The following is an 18,133-nucleotide window of genomic DNA, read 5'->3' on the forward strand; positions in this document are numbered from 1 at the left end:
GAGAAATGGGCATTAATTACATAATTTATGGAATATCAACTTTATTTTACATTAACATTATTAATTGATCTTATTTTTAAAATGTAACTTTTCTGTTATATGTTACAAAGTATTTATTTCTATTTGAAAACATATAAATTTTTATAAGTGATAAAAAGACAGCAGTGCACATTATTTCCAAAAAATAGTTATTTTCAATAGTATATTGTTATTCATATATATATTAAATGAGACTTCATAAAAACAGACACAGATTGTATAAGTTTGTCTTCTTTAACAATTTAAAAAAATAGATTTTTAACAATACTTGCAATAACAACTGCTGTCAGTTAATGCAAGTTCAGTAAAGAAATATTGTGTATAATATTTATATATCCAACAAAAATATCAGATAGTGCTAAAAATACCTTGAATATTACCTTATCTAGAAATAATTTTATATACATGTTACATATGAAAATTTATATTGTGTACTATTTGTTGTAAATAAAATTATCAATGAACCTTGTTTTCATTTGTACATTCTGCTCAACTATTTTATACTTTTATAATGAAAAAGTTTTCAAATATAACAAATAAATTGAATTTTAGGAACTTTTTCATTTAATATTTAAATCCACGAATGTTTTTAATGATCCCTTTTATGAAAGTAAATATCAAATACTTTTTTTTATATAATTATGTGCAATCTTGCATTGTGCATCGTATATACCAAACTTTCATGTGAAAAATATTTGAAGCTAATTGTTTATGTACCAAACATTGCAGATATTTGTTGAAGATAAAAACTAAAACTTATTCATTATATATGTATATATATGATGCAACTTTCAAATGGCTTTAAAGTGAAATGCAATAGATACTAGTATTGTGTTATCTTATCTCCTATAACGTCCCAGATAAGCTTTACAGTTAGGGCAACTATGATGAATATCCATACATTCATCAATACAGCATGGAATCAAACAGCATCCCAACCAACATCTGTTGAAGATAATATACAAAATAGTAATATAATAAATTATTCAAGAGATACTGAATTGGTAATTGAATTGGTAATTTTGTAAATACCCCATTAATGCAATTACAACCCCAGATATATAGGCAATCATGCCAGGTTCTGTCTTTATTGTAGTATCTATTTCTGCATGGCAATGTGGACAAATTGTATGTGTTGATCCTGGCCCCGGTAGAACAATTGTTGTTACTATAGTTGGTCCAGTTGTGTCTATAAAGAAATAATAAATTTTTTAAATTTATTTTCTTAATTAATTAGTTAAATTGTAGAGTTCGCTATAATAAAATAAGAATGAGACATACAAGTTTCTGCAGATGTGAAAGGGCTAGCAGGTAGAACACCACCCATTGTTTGTGAATAATCAGGCGGTGTATGTGGAGGTGATTCATAAGGTGGTGGTGGTCCAGTATTATACATGATGTCTTATTTATAAATAGTCTATCTATAATTAAACACAATTATGTAACTATGTATAAATGAATAACAATAGTATTAATCCATATTTCTAATCATACTTAGATGCAAATAATTCAAAATTTGTATTGTATTTTAACAAGCTGTAAATAAGAATAATTGTATATAATATATGTTATATTATATCTAATATGACATATTTTTGAAAATCACTTAAAATATTAAATTATAGAAATATCATCGCATAATCAAGTATCCAATTAATAACAGAACAATTTTTACCTTATAAAATTGTCAAAAATTATTAAATGTACAATTTAAATACTACATTAAGTTACAAATTATAATTATACATTAAGAGAAATATCAATGATAATCATATCTTAAATATCAATTAATTGATTGCGAATAATGACAGGCTGACATTCCACTTTATTTGAGTTAATGTATGATAAGTTGCGATAATCTTTTGTTAATGTTTGTCTAATTACAAAGTACACCATAGTTTTTCCTACCTCAGTAAAACAATTATAAATTAAACACTAATTATTTAAACAATGTATGAGTAATTTCTAAATATAGTCCATGTGTATAATTTTAATAGGTTTGAAGTGTAAACACGAAAAACGTAACAAATATTCTTATGCACATACATATATAGATGGCAGGATAGGAGTTTCATGAACATTCCATTGAAATTAATATCTTTGCTAATATCGATTATTCAAAATTTTTCAATTCAAATATTGTTTTTTAATCTTTCTTTTATCTAAATTAATTTAATAAATAATGAATAAGGAATTTTTTACATATGTAAACGTTGTACATATGAAGGTGCTAATAATTTCTTCTACACATGTCTTATATATTTTTTCCATTGGTTGAATGCTTAATGTAAGTAAAGCAAACCGTACTACGTTCAACACAATGCGGTACATGCAATGTGGATAAGTCTTGAGAAATCAATATCATTTTATAGTGCATATCTATGTATACCTACATCATAGATCAGAGCGTGGTATTTAATCTTATTTGACACAATAAACAATCATTCGCTCAGTGTAAAGAACAGATGTTAGGTGGTTTTATGCATCATCAATTCTTAATTATCTAATTTAAATGAAAAATACTTTGAAGCATTAAAAGGTTATAGAAGAACATAAATTCTTAAATTATATATTTTTTCTTATTGAATTTTTTTATATTAAGTATTTGTTATTTGTAACAATACTCATATCTCATTTTATATAATATAATGTTTTTAAATATTTTTTAACTTTTTATTTTTTTAGTTTTTGTAAAAATGGAGATATTGATCAGGTAATAGTTTAATTATTTGTAATCAAGTATTAATGGACATATTTCTGTATCAAATTTTTGTGGTTGTTTTTGACAGAAGTATCTTTTAATAAAATTGCAAAATGGTGTTAAGTCGAAATGATAAAAGAAAAAGAAAAGAAGGAGATCTGGTGGATCTTATGGAGCCACTCTCTGAATCTCCAAAGAGGTAAATAAATAAACATTTTAACATGACTAATGAGTACTTTGCTATAGACTAGTTAATATACAATTTTTGTGCAATATATGAATCTGAAGATGTGCAAATATGTTTAAGATAATTATATTCTTTAAATGATTTAAAAAGGATTTTATTTAATTATAATATAATATAGCTTTTATTTTTATTATTTATTTTTTACATATATTGTTTATTGTAGGACCAAAGTACATGCACAAAGAAAATTTGCACAAGGTGCAACGACAGTTTTCAGTCCTTCACATACTCCTATCAAGGATAAAGAAAAGACTAAACCAGCAGTTATAACAGAATTAATAACTCACAAACGACCAAATACAGAAGACTTCTTGACATTTTTGTGCTTTAGAGGTTTTTAAAATTTTACTTCATATTTAATTAATTTTATATATCAATAATTAATTCGAATCTTTATATAGGAACTCCAATTTTACCTCCAAGCTTAAATTTTTTCAATGTTGGAAGTAAAAAGGAAAAGCCAGATACTAAGCCAGCACGTATAGCAACAGATAAAACCATATCTTCAACTAGTACATCTATTGAAAATCAGAAACCAGATTCAAGTCAGAAAAGTATCACAAAAGTGAAACCTATTATTACTGACAAGAAGAAAGTCCCAAATACAATACAGAAAAATATTACAACATTTAAAAGTACTACATCTACAGTACAAGCACTCAAAAAGAAATATCAAGAACAGCGTCTTGCTAAACAAAGAATCAAAAATAAATTTAAAACATCATGTGTTATGAGAACAAGATCTTGTACAGAACGAACGTTATTAAAATCTGTAAACAAATTAGCACCCAGAAAATTTTTACCAAGAATTGAAACTAAGAGACTTGGTTTACGAAGTAGTGTGCTTGCAGATAAAACAAAAACAGGTCCTTCAAAAGTTAAACCTGTATCATCTAAACCAAAGAAGAAAGTTATAGTAAAACAAAAGAATAGTGATACATCAAATTCTGAATCTACATCTGAAGAAGAAGAAGAAGGTCCTTTGGAAAAATCAGCTCCACAGATGAAACGTACAATTCAAAAGACTGTGCAAAAAAACATATGTACAAGAAGTAAATCTGAAATGAGAAGAATTACACGTTCTCATAGTGGCACAACTACCCCAAAAAATCTTTGTAGGAGACCAACAAGGAAAACTAAAGAAGCAGCTGCTGTATATATGGAAATTCTTGGACGGAAACTCGTAAGTCCTGATTTAGAAAATGATGATAATGTTTCTATGGACAGTTTTCCAGAATTACCAAATACACGTAAAACTACTCAACCAGAAAATGAAATCAAAACTAAAGTAAAACAATCTGTTACAAAAACAACTGCTAAAAATAAAGATAATAAAATTACTTCTGTTCATAATACATCAAATAAACGATTGGATAAGACTAAAACTAATAAAATTGCTTTTAAAAGTAAAAGATTAATAAGAGTTCACAAGTATTGTGAAATTGATAGTGATGAAGAATCTGTAAGTTCTAATGGCACTAGTAACACAAGACCTGTTACAAGAAGAAGTTTAGGAAAACTAAATAAACCTGTAAGTCGATATCTTAGATCTTCTACTAAAAATATAACTACAAGAATGGAGATTCAAAATAATATAAGTATTAAATCAAAATGTCAAGTTCAAAATAATACAAAATTTAATAAAGAAAAATTTGTAACTAAACGTAAACGAGAACAAAGCTCTACTAAATCATTACCTGAAAAAGGTAGTGAATTAAAACAAAAAGAATTAAAGGATACTGAATTTGAAAGTACAGATTCTGATGAAGAGACATTAGGTATGTTGCTCAATAAATTAAAAAGAAAGAAAGATGATAATGTACAAAAGGAGATTGTTAATAAAAATAACAATCAAGATATTGAGAATAAAATTGAGCAGTCTTTAAATGAAAATTTTGTAAAAACCGACCTTTCAAAAATATCAGATGACGAAGAATCTTTCCGGGGATTTACGAAGAAAGCAATATCCAAAGTATTAAACTCCTGTCAAACACATGTTAATGTTAATCTTCTGACCACGAAAAAGACCAGTGATAAATTAGAAACAGCTAAAATAGAAAATGAACAAAATTCATATGTAGCTAATGAAGAGGTAGATAAGGAATTGTCAAGTAATGAACCTTTACTAAGCATAAATTCTCCACCAGTATTAAATATACCATATGATCAGCATCTTCAAAAATCTGAAAAAGATAAATCAGAGTTACCTGATTTAATATCTGATGAAATAGAACAAGAAATATCAACAAATACTGAAAAAGAATGTCATCATAAAACAGAGATTTCATCCACAAATGTTATAGATATGTCTTTATCAACATTGCATGTAAGGAAGGAGAAAGTAAATATGTCGACTGAACAAATTGAAAAATGGTTAAATGAAAGTTCATTTGCTAAAGAGGAAAGTAAGTTAGAAATGGAAAATGTGTCTACTTTTAAATATGATGTTTGTGAAAAAAAGACTGATGTATCACATTTATCAATTTCAACAAAAATTCAACATTTGGTAAGACCAGTTAATGTTACACTTTCTAAATTAGCAGAAAAGGCTAATGTAAAAGATCGCATGAATACATATAATAAATATGCTCCCATTATAACAGGAGAATTACAATCTGATATAAAACAGCAAAATGAGTTTTCTAATATTAATATTAATATTAACAAACAGAATACAAATTTAAAAGATATTAATAAAGGGCGGAACATAAAGCCAAATAAAGACTCATGTTCTGGAGAAGAAGGTGATAGTGCACTAAAACCTGATCAAAATTCTACAGATAGTTCTAATGAGAAAAAGATATCAACAGAGAAGAAAACCATATTTCAACCAAGAAAACCGTTTTTACCAAAAGTTAAAGAACGTAAAACAGTAACTCCTAATGCAAATGCATTTTCTCCAGAAAATGAAAGCAGTGTTTATGCATTTGAAAGTGACACAGAAATCCCTGTTAGTACTCCTTTTAGACGTAAAGCTCGAGAATCTAATAAATCAAACGTAATTCATAATCTATCCCAGAAGGATGCAACTAAATCTGAAAATAGTTCAAATAAATTTGATAATGCTGTAAATAAATCTGAAAATAATACAAATAAATTTGTCAATAATGCAAATAAATCCGAAAATAACATAAATAAATCTGTGAGTGAAGCAAATAAAAATGTAGAAAGAATAATTAAAGATAATTGTGAAATGACAATATTTAAAGAAAATTCCATCAATAATTCTGCAAAGAATGAGAATGAAATAGTAGAAATAAAAAATATATCGAATACAACATTAAATGTAAACAAATTTGAATTACCAAAAAATTTTGCAACTTTGGCTAATATACAAGTTTTACCATTAGATAAATTAACAACAACTTGGAGTAATGTAAATTGTAGTACTTCAATAGCTGTACAAGTAAATCTTGATGATAATGCACAAACACAAAAGCAGATTGGAGAAAGTGATACAAATCAACAAAAAAGTACAGAAATATCTACTCAGACTGAAAGCAACAATGAAAATGATGATGAAAATGATGGTCAACTGTTTTACATACCTTTACAAGCTGTCACAAGGAATGGACCAAATTTAGTTCAAGGACAGCAATTAATTCAAGGTGTAGCTGTAAAACTTGGTACTGAAGGACCAAATGGTCCTAATCAAAAAGTTCTTTTAAGAGCAAAATTGGTTACCAAACCTCCATCATCAATTGCACGTTGTCCTCCTGTAGGAACAGTACAGCCTACAACTCGTACTCCACCTAATTCTACTCTAATAACAACTGATCATTCAATACCATCTACTTCTTCAAGTACAGCATCAACTATTACCACATCTAATTCTGAACTTCAACCATCTACTCCAAATAAAAATGAAAACATAGTACAAATTGCAAATAGACAAAATATTGGAACTGGATTAAATATAGGAACTGAAAAATTGCCAAAATCACCAAAAACTCCTAGAGAAAGAAAAACCTCAATTGATTCAAATAAGAATGGGAAAAGGTAATACAACTTGAAAGTAAAAAGAATTGCAGCTTCACTTTTCACTTTATTAAAATTATTAAAATTTTAGATGTCAGATCAAAGCAAAACAGAAGGGTTCTGAAATTTATTCTCCCATCAATAATGTAACATTTCCAAGTGCAAAAGATGAAAATAATGAAGCACGATTAGTTGAAGCTCCAACATTTCATCCTACTGAAAAGGATTTCCAAGATCCTTTAGAATACATAGACAAAATAAGGCCAATTGCAGAGAAATTTGGAATATGCAGAGTTGTACCACCACCTAATTTTAAAGTAAGATTCATTAAAAGCTGTTGCATAATTAAATGTATATATTTACAAAATATAAATACATTTTTTTCTCAATTTTAGCCCGAATGCAAAGTGTCAGATGATATGAGGTTCACTGCTTACAATCAATATGTACATCGTATGTTACATAGATGGGGTCCTAATGTGAAAGAAATGATGGCTATAAAGAAATATTTAGCTACACAAAGCATAACATTAACTCATCCACCTTGGGTACAGTTTTGTATTTATGATTTCTTTCTATTCTCTTTAATGTGTTTATTATTTCAATTCTTTTTCTTTTTTATAGATTGGTGGTATGGAAGTTGATTTGCCTCATTTATATCAAACAGTTCAAAGTTTAGGCGGATTAAAAGAAGTGATTGAAAAGAAAAAGTGGCAGAAAGTAGCTGATGGAATGAAAATACCAAAATCTGCTCAAGATCGTGTAACCAAATTGGATGACATTTACTGCAAATATTTATTACCATATGATACATTATCTCCAGGTATTTGTGCATAAATATAGAAAATGTAGTAATATAAGAAACTATAATATTTTAAAATTATATATCAATAAAATAATGCGATTCAGCGGAACGAGGTAAATTATTTGATGAAGTCGAATCTGAGTGGTTGAAAAGAGAAAGTAGAGTTTTACAAAGGCAAAATGCACCAATAAGTGAAAATGAAGAAGATGAAGATGATGATAGTTCTGACGAAATTGAGGAATGCATCGTTAAAGTGAGAATTCAAAAATTATATGTTTTACATAAATATGTATTACTATGTATTACATAAATATATGTATAATTATGTATTACATAAATATACAATTTTACAGGGTAGAAACATGCCGTTAAACGCTTTTTATCGTATTGCACGAAACACACAACGTATGTGGTTTGGTGAAAATCAACGATCTGGAAACGAAACAGAAGGCGCTTCTGCTGATGAGGTTGAAAGTGCATTTTGGAAACATGTTGCAGAAAGGAAAAGACATGTTTGTGTACACGCTGCAAGCATTGATTCAAGTGGACGCGGTTTTGGATTTTCGGTTGCTAAAAATAGTCCGTTCGCAAGACATCCATGGAATCTTAAAGTACTTACTAATAACGCTGGCTCGGTACTGAGAGCTTTAGGTCCTATAATGGGTATAAAACATTTCTTTAAATTTCTATAACTAAAACATATGTTATACATTGATATTTCCTTATTTACAACCGTTTTAATTTTATTTGTAGGTGTGACTGTACCAACACTTCATGTGGGTATGTTATTTAGTGCATGTTGTTGGTACCGCGATCCTCATGGTCTTCCTTGGATAGAATATTTGCATACTGGTGCTAAAAAAATTTGGTATGGTATACCCGACGAACACAACAATAACTTTAGAGAGGCTCTTTCAAAAATGGTTCCACGATATTGTAAAAATAAAACTATATGGCTGCCATCAGATACAGCAATGGTTCCTCCAGAATTATTGGTTAGTAACGGAGTATCACTATGCCAGACTGTTCAGGAACCAGGGCAATTTATAGTTGTATTTCCTAAAGCATTTACATCAAGTATATGCACTGGTTATGTAGTATCTGAAAGTGTTTACTTTGCACAACCATCCTGGTTAGAAACTGCTGAACAAGTATTTAAAGTAAGTGAATAATATTCCTCTATTTTTATTTTACATATTTTATAGAATAGCAAAATAATTTTAAATAATTATTATAGGATATACAAGATAGTTGTGAACCATCAATCTTTTCATTTGAAAGATTATTATTTAATATTATTAATGACTCTAGATCTCATATAGAAGTATTAAAACAGGTAAATATGAGAGCTAATAATTATGAGATAAAAAATGTAAAACTACATAAATGCTTTATAAATAATTATATTTGCAGATTCTAGCAAGTGTAATTAAAATTCGTGAAAAAGAAATAAGTTATCGTAAACAATTAGAATCAGTAGGTCTCATAAACACAGAAAGATTACCTTTACCAGATAGTGGAAAACGAAAGAAAGGAAAAAAAGTAAAAGAAGATGATGGCGACTTTGAATGTGAAACTTGTAGAGCTAATTTATTTGTTTCATTAGTGAGTAATTCACAAGATGACAGTGTTTACTGTTTACCACATGCATTGCAATTATTTAATAGAAAGAAACAAATTTTAAAACATTGTACTCTAATGTACACATACAACGAGGTAAATATGTTTTTTTTTTTTAGCTCAAGTGGCTTCTATAAATAATAATTTTATTTAAAATAATTTTTATTTTCGTAATAGGAGGAATTAAATGATTTGATCCATAAACTAGAAGAAAGAATTGAAGCCAAATCTAAAAAGACTAATCAAATCAAACAAATAAAGTAGGGGGTTTACAAAGTTATTTATTAAATTACATACATAACAATTATTTATTAATCTATCTAATAATAATTACAGAATTTTGTTTTTTATATATATATCATATTTATTATTTTTCTCATAATAATACAATTGTATAAAAAAACTTGTTTCGTAATTTTAAGGCGAATCAACTTCATTATTAGTATTAGTATAGTATTAAAGAAAATTAAATAATTTAATGTGAACCTCTAACGAAATCCCCAAGTTTCAAAATAAAAAGATTACTTTTACCATCTGTAAATCGTACTTCTAATTGCAAGTACGATACCAAAACACATATTTTTTGCATTTTATTCTCGTATATTATAATTATAAATATAAGGTGTATGAATATATAAACTATGTTTCAATAGTTTACAGAGTTATAGAAATATAATCTTATTAAATATTTCTTACAATAGACGAATTCCATAGGACTTATTTAAGAATTAAATAAATAATAACATATAATAGCATACTTATGTATACAAAGTTTATTATGAATACTTTAAGATTATAAAATAAAAATTATAACATTCTCAATATGAGAACATACATATTAAATAAATTTCTTTGACAAAATACATTATTATTATCCTTTTGCAAATTAACATGTATATCATAAAATCAAATAAATTACCATAAAATTACATAATTACATGAAGCATTGTTTTTATACTATATAATTAATTTGTATAATATTAACATCAAATTACATAAAACACGATTTATGAATATAAAAAATTAATAATGTCTTTGTCTACTATAATGTTTTTGTATATTTATCATATATGAAAAGAATAATATTAAATAACAATAATGGCTGTTCACACAAATTTTGATTAAAAAGTTGTTAATTAGATATATCTTTTTTTAAATTAATAATAATTTATAAAATGTGCATAGTTTTTCAATGTTTACATTATCATCTATTATTATGCTGTGTATTTTTGGAAGTCTTTTTATTTGTATATAAATATATGTATATACCATAAATAAGATCAAATGTGAAAAATACTAAATAATAAGGTATAATTATGCTATTTTTAAGCAAGGAACTAATAACACAGGCTGTAAGTAAATAATTATAAAATAAATTTCCTTTTAAAGTTATTTACTATACATATATGTACTTTGTTTTATATATGTATATTATTTGCACTCTAAGTTTTTAAGTGTCGAAATAAAAATTTGTTTGTTTTTCAGAATAATATTAAAAAAATAAATTTAAACATAATTTTACATGCATAAATTATATCCTCAAAAATAGGACATACATAACAATTATTAACATTTTCATTGAAAATTAAAGATCATAAATTTAATAATTAAATTGAGGTGTAAAAATACGTATAAAATGCGGGAAATAGTATATAATTAGATATGGAATGACTTTTCAGAATAAATAAATTTTATGTCCTTGTATATCAATGTTAAAGTTTAGACTTTACTGTTCCCTACGTTGCAATATATTAGATAGTATCTGAGTAGAATTCTCACCATGTTTAACTGGATCATCTTCGTCTGAACTGAATTCCGCGTTTAAAAGATTTGTTAGCGATGTCGATTTTTGAGTTAACAAAGGTAAATTTGTATCCATTACCTCTTCAGTTTTAAAATTATTACTTGAAAGAGAATTTACTTGTAATTCCAAATTTTCAGCTTTTTCGTTCCTATTGGATAATGCTTTTTGTATCGTATGAATTGTGATTCCACAAAGGCACATTAATAATCCTACAAAATTAAGATGACTCATTTGATCACCTTCCCATTCAACAGCCAAGATTAAAATAAATATTTCCTAGAAAGACAATAATTTAAAGATTTTTACCCAAATATTAATATTTTACTTGTATATTCCAATATTCAATAAAGTTATATAATATTATGTTATTCAATATGTAGTTAGTTTACCTTAATTATGCCAATAATTGAAAGTGTAAGACTAGAAGTATATGTAACAACTAAAAATTCCATAACTTCCATATGGAAAGCTATAATAGCACTTCCAAATACAGCAATTATAGTCATTATAATAGTTTGAATATCATTCCAATCTGTATTTTTAAAGCTATTGTATAGATGAGATCCTAAAAATAATATATTTTTTTACCTTTTTCAAAAACACAGTAACATAATATTTACATATACAATTTAAAAAAAGAATATAGCTGTACATCTTACATATATCTACCTTCAAACCATATCATCACTGGTACAATAGGTAATAACATCCATAACTGCATATAGTACATCATGTCAATTGGACTTTTCATTCCAAGTTTAGATTTTTGCATAACTAGTTGTGTCATAGTCCACCGAATACCACTTAAAAATGATGCCAAGAGGCAAATTACAAATCCGAAAACTTCAAATTGTGTTGATTTATAGGTAAACATAAATAAACCTCCTGATATCATTACTACAATACATGATAATGTCCAAGACTATAACAAAATTATTCCTTTAATATATTATATTTGAAGCATTCATATAGGAAATTAATATTAGTACCTTTTTCTCCAACTTCAAAAAGAGTGCAAATCCAAGAATAAAAATAATAGAAGTTGATTTTGTCATAGTATATCTAAATAACAATATAATTCATTAATACTATCACAAAGTCGTAAATATATTTTATTTTGTTCTTAATGTAGAATAATAAATACATACAATGACATAGTAATTAATGAAATTGCCCAATTTGATAGACCTATATCAAGGCCACTAGCTATGCCAATTGGCATAACCATTCCTATTATGCTTTGTAAAGGTAGTTTTAATTGTTGTTGTTTCTTCCAACATGTTTTAATACATCTTATTGAAGCAGAAAACAAAAATTTTATTAATAAGTGACATATCACCACAACAAGTGGAAAATGAAATCCCTAAAAAATAAGTACATATATAAAATAAAATCAAATAATAAACTTTTATAAATCACAGATATCTTCACTTACATATGTATTATAAAGCCATTGTACATAAAAAGTTAAACCTACGGACAACACAAAATAGCACAGAATTAATATGATAATTTGAAAAGATTTTTTCCAAAAAGATATTTCTTTTTTGGACACATTTGGAAACTCTTGGACTGGTTCGAGAAAATAATCTGATGTATCATCTGTATCTTTCGCTATTTGATATTTTATATGTGATCTTGTCATACTTCAGAAAAAAATAATCTGTAATTACAAATTTACGATATTAAATATAGTATTAAAAATGTATAAATAATATATTCATTTACTACATAACACAGTTAAACATAAGAAACAGTGAATTATTAGATGGTATTTGCAGAATACAATTCTTATTTTAAATCAATAACACTTTAAATTAAGATTTATGATTTATGATAACATTATGCAATGTAGTAAAATATAACCGAATGTTATAACAAATATGTTAAACGTACCGTCTTAGAATTCTTTAAATACATAAAAAATATTCATAAATTGTTATGTCTAACTTAGACATCTGTTATTTTAAGTTATATGCTTAACAAAAGAAATAATTGTGTAACAATGACGACAGTATTCACATTCATTCTGTAAATTTATAATGTATTCAAAATTACAAATGAGAACATTAGAAGGAAAACAAAATTAAAGTACATACATATCGTTATCACTTACTTCGATGTGACATACGATATACATAAACGTGAAGTCATGTATAAACATAACCTAAAAATTATAGTAGACAAAAATGTGGCATACTACAATCTGATAAATGCATATTATCACAGTAATCTTCTTATCTTTTGAAATTTCTTATGGTGGTAAACTTATTTGTAGAATTATCTATACTTTGACTGAGTATTTTTAAAAACATTGACTTTAAAGTAAACACAAATACTTAATATATCCTTACTTTTTAATAATTGGGTTATTTATTATCTGACACATCCATTATTTAAAAAATTGACACCAATTTTAATGTTATAAAAATTGAATTTAATTATGTACAAAATATAAATATTAAATAAAAATAGGGTCAATGTACACAAAATAATTGATAGTTAAATTGATAGTTATAAGTAGTAATAAATACTGTACATATTTAGTTTTCTATTTAACGCTTTTGATGAAAATATACAAAGTCAATGATCACATATTTTTATTTTAATGTATATTTACACTGAGTAACAACATCACGTAATAAATTCAAATATGTTTTATATTAAATGTTGTTTTGTATACAGATTGAATATTTTTCAAAATTATTTTATCCTTATTTACTCAGTGTAAATTAAATATACACATATTATTGTTCTTTATTTTATAAAATATATTTTAAAAAATTAGCAAATAAAATTATTTATCAATTAAATGCAGATATTATATGCTTTATATATATATTACATTCATTTATCAGAGTAAGAGAAATTTGATACTTTTACTATGATTTGAAGACAAGCTCCAGATTTAAAGAAATGTACAAAACTCAATGATTCTAGATATATGAATTAAAATTAATTCACTGAAACATTAATATATTATATCACTGATGATAATATTTTTCATCTATTCTACTTAATTGGATTGTCTTCAATTCATGATGTTATATTCTAAGACAAATTTATCGTATACATTAATTCATGAATACACATATACAGGATTATTAAAAAAACAGTATATTACAGTTATCCTAAATATTATATAACCAATTGCATATTTTTATTACACATATATAATTAACCACTTCTTATTTATATGTTATCTACGATCACTGCGTCCACCATTTCTGTACCCCCCACGACCACGAGAATTAGTTTTTGTTGCAACAGATGTTTTTGTTGTTGAATCACCAGAATATCTTGCAGATCCGCCTGGAAGTCCTGAAGTATTACCACTATTTCCACCAGTGCTATTGTTATTATTGTTTCCACTTTTTGTTGTTGTCGAACTACCAGAAGTACCACTAGCAGGTGTTGTTGAATTACTTTGAATTGCCTATGATAAAATAAATTAATACTAATATTAATAGAAGCACTAAAAATAGCTACACTCTTTGTAAAATTAGAAATAAATTTATTATTAATATCTAATTAAAAGCAATGAATATATTGCACAACATACCAATGGTTGCCTTCCAGGTTGACCAGTGATATTATTTGCATTTCCATTATTTGTAATAGTATTGTTAACATTACTACCAGGTGGACCAGAACCACTTTGGTTAATCATTTGTTGTGCTAAAGCAGGATTTGGTTCACTCATGTTTAACTGTTCATTTATTACCATACAAAATTCACCAATTTTTTGTATGTCTCCATTTTTTCCAGAATACAGAGTTAAGCATTGTCTCCAAACAGAAGCATAACCTTTTGTTAATCTTACAATATCCCCTGGTACTAAAAGCTGTCCAGGTTCGTCCCAAATTGAAACATTCATACATGCCGTACTGTCTGCCACTTTAAACGTTCGAACTTCGCGGTTTTCTTTGGTAATGGTAGGATGACCAACTTCCAGAACAATAAACACTACATTAATGTTTTTTTGACCCGGCCGTATGTCTTTTATCAATACGTATTCCATTGTTTTGATAATCAATATGCACTTTACACTAGCACTCTTTACGAATAATCACCTATACGTGTATATTTGAAAATACGTCAGATATACTTTGTTACTTTATGTACTATTTAATTTAACTTCCCTATTATCTTCAATGTGTTGTTCAATATCGTATAACTACATCAATTTCTTTCTACCAGTACTTAGAATGACACTAATGAATGTTTAAAATATTTGGTTGCGTAAAGTAAGAAAGAAGTTCATTAGAAAGGTAATACGGGTGTTATGCTGTTGGTAGCTGGTAGAATGAATGTCGGCCATCTTATTTTAGTACGTCATATAGACACTAGTTTCGCTACTGTCCTATAATATGCGCGTCATCGGAATAATCTGGCAGCAGCTGGTTGTAACATGAATGTACTGTTATTACTACGTAGGGTAAAACTGATACATCTATTCGAAACATACATATATGTGTATTATATGCATATATGCAAATACATGATTATCTATACACAATTTGTATACATATATACATAGCAACTGCATATAGAATTTACGTATATATTAAATGTATGCACTTTAGTTTATTTTCTATAATAATAAAAAAGAATAATTTTACTACTATACAAAGTATACACATTGTTTGTTATATATGAAAATTATATTTAAATTCTTTCAATTGAAACTTTATGTTATGTCGATTACATTATGTTTTTTAAAGAATAATATAGTCTGCAGAAAAATTGCGAATGAATTGGAAACGAAATTATTTTTCATTTAACAATATGTAGAATGTAATTTGACTGTTGATCTATGAAATTTATCTAGTAAAAGATTCAAAATCTATTCCCTGAAATTTGTCATATCAGTTAGCAAGTTAGGTAAACGCATTCTACTACTACGAAGTTAGTGTTCCACTCGATAATTATTCAAGAAATACAAATATTTTTAAAGATCTGCTTATTTTTGAATGCCTATCAATGTTAACTCAGGGAGATAATCATAAGTAGTAATATTGAACTTCTTTTTATTATGGCAATATTAGTTTAAGAATAAGCTAATGTCAACATTACACTTTTAGATAATGGACGTGGACGAATCTCTGGATCCGAAAGAATTGAAAGTTACCCTCGAAACATACAAAAAATTGGCAAATGATTTTGCAAATCATGATACGATTTTGAAGGTAGGAAATTTTTCAAAATTTGTTTATACTTTATTTTTATAACAAGAATTACTGATTTTAGGATAAAACAGTTTTGTCGTATGTAGCGTATGTCTTAGAAGTACCCGATTTTGAGATTGTTAATTTGAGTTTAGATATTTTGGAGTTATTTGTTAAAAACGTGGATAATTATGTACACATAACCTCTACTTTTGGAGTTCGTGAAGCCTTGGACGCAATTATAAATAAGTACAATGTAGATAAACCAAAGATATCTAAACGAGCACAATGTATAAAAGATGACATAGAAAGAATGAAACCACCAATATATAATTTACGTAGCAGATGTAAAAGAGTTATAGAGCCTAAAAAGTTAAAGACTCATGTGATTGTATTACATGTTCAAGGCTTATTACCGGTAAATACATACAGATAGTATGTATATATTTTAATTTTATATATTTATTATTTCATAAAAATTATATATGTATATGAAATAGGAAACTCGTGCAGAGTTGGAGGCAATATTAATAAGAATCAATGGACTAGTTTCTCTGGTAGTTGATGTAGAACATCAGCGTGTTACAATGCGTACTTTAAGTTATGTTACTGCCAAACAAATTGCAGAAGCTATCCAAAAAAATTCTGCGAATATGGAAGCAAGATTGGTGACACGAAATAAATTCAATCAAGAGTATCTCGTTAAATTGGTAAATATTTGTACAGAGCAAAATTTCTACATTTTAGAATCAAAATGAGTTGTGATTTCTTTATTAACAATATATTTAATCCTAAGATTCATACTGGAAATAATGGTGATACTGAAGACATGCCAGACTACTTACCTGAGGAAGATGAACAAGAAGATGAGAAAGAGGGAGTTGTATCATTATTGACTGGATTAAGACAAAGTGCTTCATCATTGTACAAATCCACTGCAGAATTTCTGCACAATTCATTTTATTGGTAAATTTGTAAGCTCTAGTATATTAAATATTATTTTTTATTCTATTATCAATGAACAACTTTATAAAAGTAGAAAATGTTTGAAACTATAATTCTTCATAAACATGTTTTAATTTTTATTTATTTGACATATAATCTCAAGTTATTCATTTTTCATGACAGTTAATATAATACTCAAATATCCACTATATTTATTAAAATAGACTGAATATATACCAGGAAGTGTAAATAAATTTAGTTTTTATTATATGTAATAAAAATTTGATGTCCACATTTAATGTTTGTCCTCGAGTAAACTGTACATATGTAATGTATTAAATCTTGTAATTAAGTAGAGCTATAAAATATAGAAATTGCAATATGATGATCTAAGTGATTAAAACTTTTACATGTTCAATAATATAATAGAATAAAAAACATAATCATTAATTTAATAAATGTGAACAAGACTCAGATCGCTATTTTATGCTGAATGAATATTGAAACGGTGTTATACAGAAAGAAATTTATTTCAAATTATGTTAAATATATATAATAATTAAAATATTACGTTGTTTGTATGTATAGCAACTTTTATTGCTAGTAAGGTTTTTTTATCATAATAATATGTATACTTTGTTGTTAAAAATAGGCTGTGTAAATATTTATTGTATTTTAATAAGTTAATATATATATACTTACATGTAAAGTAACATGCTACCACATACCATCATTTTTCTTTACAATATTTGCTTTTTACTTAAATAAAGATTTCAGATCATATATATATTTTGTTTCCAAATGTTAATGCATATATAAATAATTA

General features: G+C 26.4%; 5 protein-coding genes across 10 annotated transcripts; 2 read left to right on the forward strand and 3 right to left on the reverse strand.

The window, feature by feature from the left end:
• Positions 1 to 24: 24 nt before the first annotated feature.
• On the reverse strand, positions 25 to 2,088 carry LOC139997849 (LITAF domain-containing protein). Of its 2 annotated transcripts, none has more exons than XM_072021867.1 (4): positions 1,948 to 2,088; positions 1,321 to 1,460; positions 1,072 to 1,228; positions 25 to 984 (listed from the first exon to the last, which is right to left on the reverse strand). In XM_072021867.1, exons 2-4 carry the CDS (start codon positions 1,433 to 1,435, stop codon positions 879 to 881), a joined length of 378 nt encoding a protein of 125 aa, XP_071877968.1. In that variant the 5' UTR covers positions 1,436 to 1,460; positions 1,948 to 2,088; the 3' UTR covers positions 25 to 878. The 2 variants fall into 2 exon arrangements, with proteins under 2 accessions (XP_071877968.1, XP_071877969.1); XM_072021868.1 differs by lacking the exon at positions 1,948 to 2,088 and adding an exon at positions 1,715 to 1,891.
• Positions 2,089 to 2,367: 279 nt separating this feature from the next.
• On the forward strand, positions 2,368 to 10,253 carry Jarid2 (Jumonji, AT rich interactive domain 2). Its single transcript, XM_072021850.1, has 14 exons — positions 2,368 to 2,578; positions 2,725 to 2,752; positions 2,829 to 2,939; positions 3,151 to 3,320; positions 3,389 to 6,986; positions 7,057 to 7,282; positions 7,361 to 7,513; positions 7,590 to 7,788; positions 7,875 to 8,023; positions 8,124 to 8,433; positions 8,524 to 8,930; positions 9,008 to 9,106; positions 9,184 to 9,486; positions 9,568 to 10,253. The coding sequence occupies exons 3-14, from the start codon at positions 2,854 to 2,856 to the stop codon at positions 9,652 to 9,654; spliced, it is 5,787 nt and encodes a 1,928-aa protein (XP_071877951.1). The 5' UTR covers positions 2,368 to 2,578; positions 2,725 to 2,752; positions 2,829 to 2,853; the 3' UTR covers positions 9,655 to 10,253.
• On the reverse strand, positions 10,149 to 13,494 carry LOC139997844 (solute carrier family 35 member C2). Of its 3 annotated transcripts, none has more exons than XM_072021858.1 (8): positions 13,311 to 13,494; positions 13,091 to 13,223; positions 12,630 to 12,857; positions 12,343 to 12,557; positions 12,184 to 12,256; positions 11,864 to 12,116; positions 11,584 to 11,759; positions 10,149 to 11,470 (listed from the first exon to the last, which is right to left on the reverse strand). In XM_072021858.1, the coding sequence occupies exons 3-8, from the start codon at positions 12,837 to 12,839 to the stop codon at positions 11,117 to 11,119; spliced, it is 1,281 nt and encodes a 426-aa protein (XP_071877959.1). In that variant the 5' UTR covers positions 12,840 to 12,857; positions 13,091 to 13,223; positions 13,311 to 13,494; the 3' UTR covers positions 10,149 to 11,116. The 3 variants fall into 3 exon arrangements, with proteins under 3 accessions (XP_071877959.1, XP_071877960.1, XP_071877961.1); XM_072021859.1 differs by having other exon boundaries at positions 13,294 to 13,494; XM_072021860.1 differs by lacking the exon at positions 13,091 to 13,223.
• Positions 13,495 to 14,288: 794 nt separating this feature from the next.
• LOC139997848 (SOSS complex subunit B homolog) lies at positions 14,289 to 15,541 on the reverse strand. The gene is made up of 2 exons (XM_072021866.1): positions 14,757 to 15,541; positions 14,289 to 14,630 (listed from the first exon to the last, which is right to left on the reverse strand). Exons 1-2 carry the CDS (start codon positions 15,213 to 15,215, stop codon positions 14,394 to 14,396), a joined length of 696 nt encoding a protein of 231 aa, XP_071877967.1. The 5' UTR covers positions 15,216 to 15,541; the 3' UTR covers positions 14,289 to 14,393.
• Positions 15,542 to 15,646: 105 nt separating this feature from the next.
• On the forward strand, positions 15,647 to 18,016 carry LOC139997846 (uncharacterized). Of its 3 annotated transcripts, none has more exons than XM_072021865.1 (5): positions 15,647 to 15,767; positions 16,279 to 16,383; positions 16,445 to 16,780; positions 16,863 to 17,072; positions 17,159 to 18,016. In XM_072021865.1, the coding sequence occupies exons 2-5, from the start codon at positions 16,282 to 16,284 to the stop codon at positions 17,330 to 17,332; spliced, it is 822 nt and encodes a 273-aa protein (XP_071877966.1). In that variant the 5' UTR covers positions 15,647 to 15,767; positions 16,279 to 16,281; the 3' UTR covers positions 17,333 to 18,016. The 3 variants fall into 3 exon arrangements, with proteins under 3 accessions (XP_071877966.1, XP_071877965.1, XP_071877964.1); XM_072021864.1 differs by lacking the exon at positions 15,647 to 15,767 and adding an exon at positions 15,888 to 16,203; XM_072021863.1 differs by lacking the exon at positions 15,647 to 15,767 and adding an exon at positions 15,889 to 16,206.
• The last annotated feature ends 117 nt before the right edge of the window (positions 18,017 to 18,133 follow it).

Source organism: Bombus fervidus, chromosome 2, assembly GCF_041682495.2.
Source record: "Bombus fervidus isolate BK054 chromosome 2, iyBomFerv1, whole genome shotgun sequence".
NCBI lineage: Eukaryota > Metazoa > Arthropoda > Insecta > Hymenoptera > Apidae > Bombus > Bombus fervidus.